Genomic DNA, 1660 nt, shown 5'->3' on the forward strand with positions numbered 1-1660 from the left:
CATTTCTAAATGATGTAATGAAATGTGATGTCACTACTGAAGATAAGTATGGCTACACTTGTGTCACAAGGGCATGTGAATCTGGTAATCTTGATCTTTTAAAATTATTAGTAAAACAATACAACCTTAATCCTAGAATATTTGGCAGAGCATCATCACCAGAAGCTGCAATGGTACATGGACATGTTCATATACTAGAATGGTTTAAACAAGAGTATCATATCAATGTAGCTTCATTTAAGAATGGTGTATTACCTTTTTATGCTGCACAATTCAACCGTTTGTATTGTTTAAAGCATTTATTGAACACTTATTTATTTGATATTAATGCCACTGATTCTAGAGATGATAATCAATCTACACTCCTTCACATAGCATGTCAGAAAGGACATGTTGCTATAGTTCTCTACCTCACTAGTCTTCCTCAGTGTGACGTATCAGCTAAAACTTCAAATGGATCAACAGTTCTTCATTTATCATGTAAAAGTCATTCTCTTCCTATACTCAAACATCTAGTGGAGGAACATCAGTTGGATCTCACTATTAAAGATTACAATGGAATGGCTCCAGTTCATGTAGCCTGTGAAGAAGGATCATTGAGTATAGTCAAGTACATTATAGACCATTCACCATTATCTCTTGATATGACCGACTCTTTTGGACGTACTCCACTACTTATTGCAGCTTTCTCTAAGAACCTTCCCATCATTCGTTACCTCAACAGTAAAAACTGCAACATTTCTATACTGGACGATAAAGGGTTTAACGTAATACACATATCGGCAAAGGGAGGGTCTTTGGATATATTGAGGTTTTTCATTGATGGTCGTTACTGTAATCCTGATATCACTGATGCCATTGGTTGTACTCCACTTTATCTGTCAGCTCAAGAGGGTCACTTGGAAATAGTAGAATATCTATTGGATAGTCCAAGCTACAATAAACCACGTGTAGAATTAGTAGACATGGCAGATAGCAATGGTAACACAGCACTTCATGCAGCATGCAGCCAGGGTCATCCTGATATAGTGTCTACTATAGCAGGAGCTTACAAGTCTCTTAATATTGATATTTATTCAATTAATGAGAAGAGACAGACTCCATTACACTTAGCAGCAGCTAATGGTCACGTTAATACAGTCGTGTGTCTCTTATCAGCCACTACTGGTACTAGAAATCATGAGAAGCTCCTTGGAGCAGTGGATGGTGATGGTTGTTCTCCTCTTCATTTAGCTTGTCAAAATGGTCACTATAGGATGACACTGTATCTCTCTGAGGTGTATCCAGCTAATGTTTATAGTGTGAATAATAATGAGGAAGGATTGCTTCATGGAGCTGCTGAGAGTGGTAATAAGGATCTAATCGAATTCCTAGTGGAATCACACGGTCTTGATCCAGAGTCACAGGATAAAGATGGAGTGACATGTCTACATATAATAGCAAAGCAAGGAGATAAAAAGATATACAAGTATCTTGTACCTCGTGTTAGGAATAATCCAACTCCTAAGGATAAAGCTGGTCGGTCTCCACTTCATTACGCTAGCAGACATTATGAGATGTCAGTGTATCTGATTCAATGTTTTAATATTCATCCTGAAGACAAAGACAGTAATGGATTCACTGGTGTTCATGCTGCCTGTCAAGCTGGTAACATGCGACT

The 1660-nt window shown here is 37.8% G+C and overlaps 1 protein-coding gene across 1 annotated transcript in view; it reads left to right on the forward strand.

Annotated features, from left to right (window-relative positions):
- The first annotated feature begins 17 nt into the window (after positions 1–17).
- LOC105315147 (serine/threonine-protein phosphatase 6 regulatory ankyrin repeat subunit B-like) overlaps positions 18–1660 on the forward strand; it is a 2456-nt gene continuing 813 nt past the window's right edge. Inside the window, exons 1-2 of the mRNA XM_011409680.1 lie at positions 18–429; positions 517–1647. Coding sequence (XP_011407982.1) covers positions 18–429; positions 517–1647 — 1543 coding nt within the window. The remainder of the gene's footprint in view (positions 430–516; positions 1648–1660) is intronic.

Source organism: Amphimedon queenslandica, unplaced genomic scaffold (assembly GCF_000090795.2).
Source record: "Amphimedon queenslandica unplaced genomic scaffold, v1.1 AMPQUscaffold_11670, whole genome shotgun sequence".
Taxonomy (NCBI): domain Eukaryota; kingdom Metazoa; phylum Porifera; class Demospongiae; order Haplosclerida; family Niphatidae; genus Amphimedon; species Amphimedon queenslandica.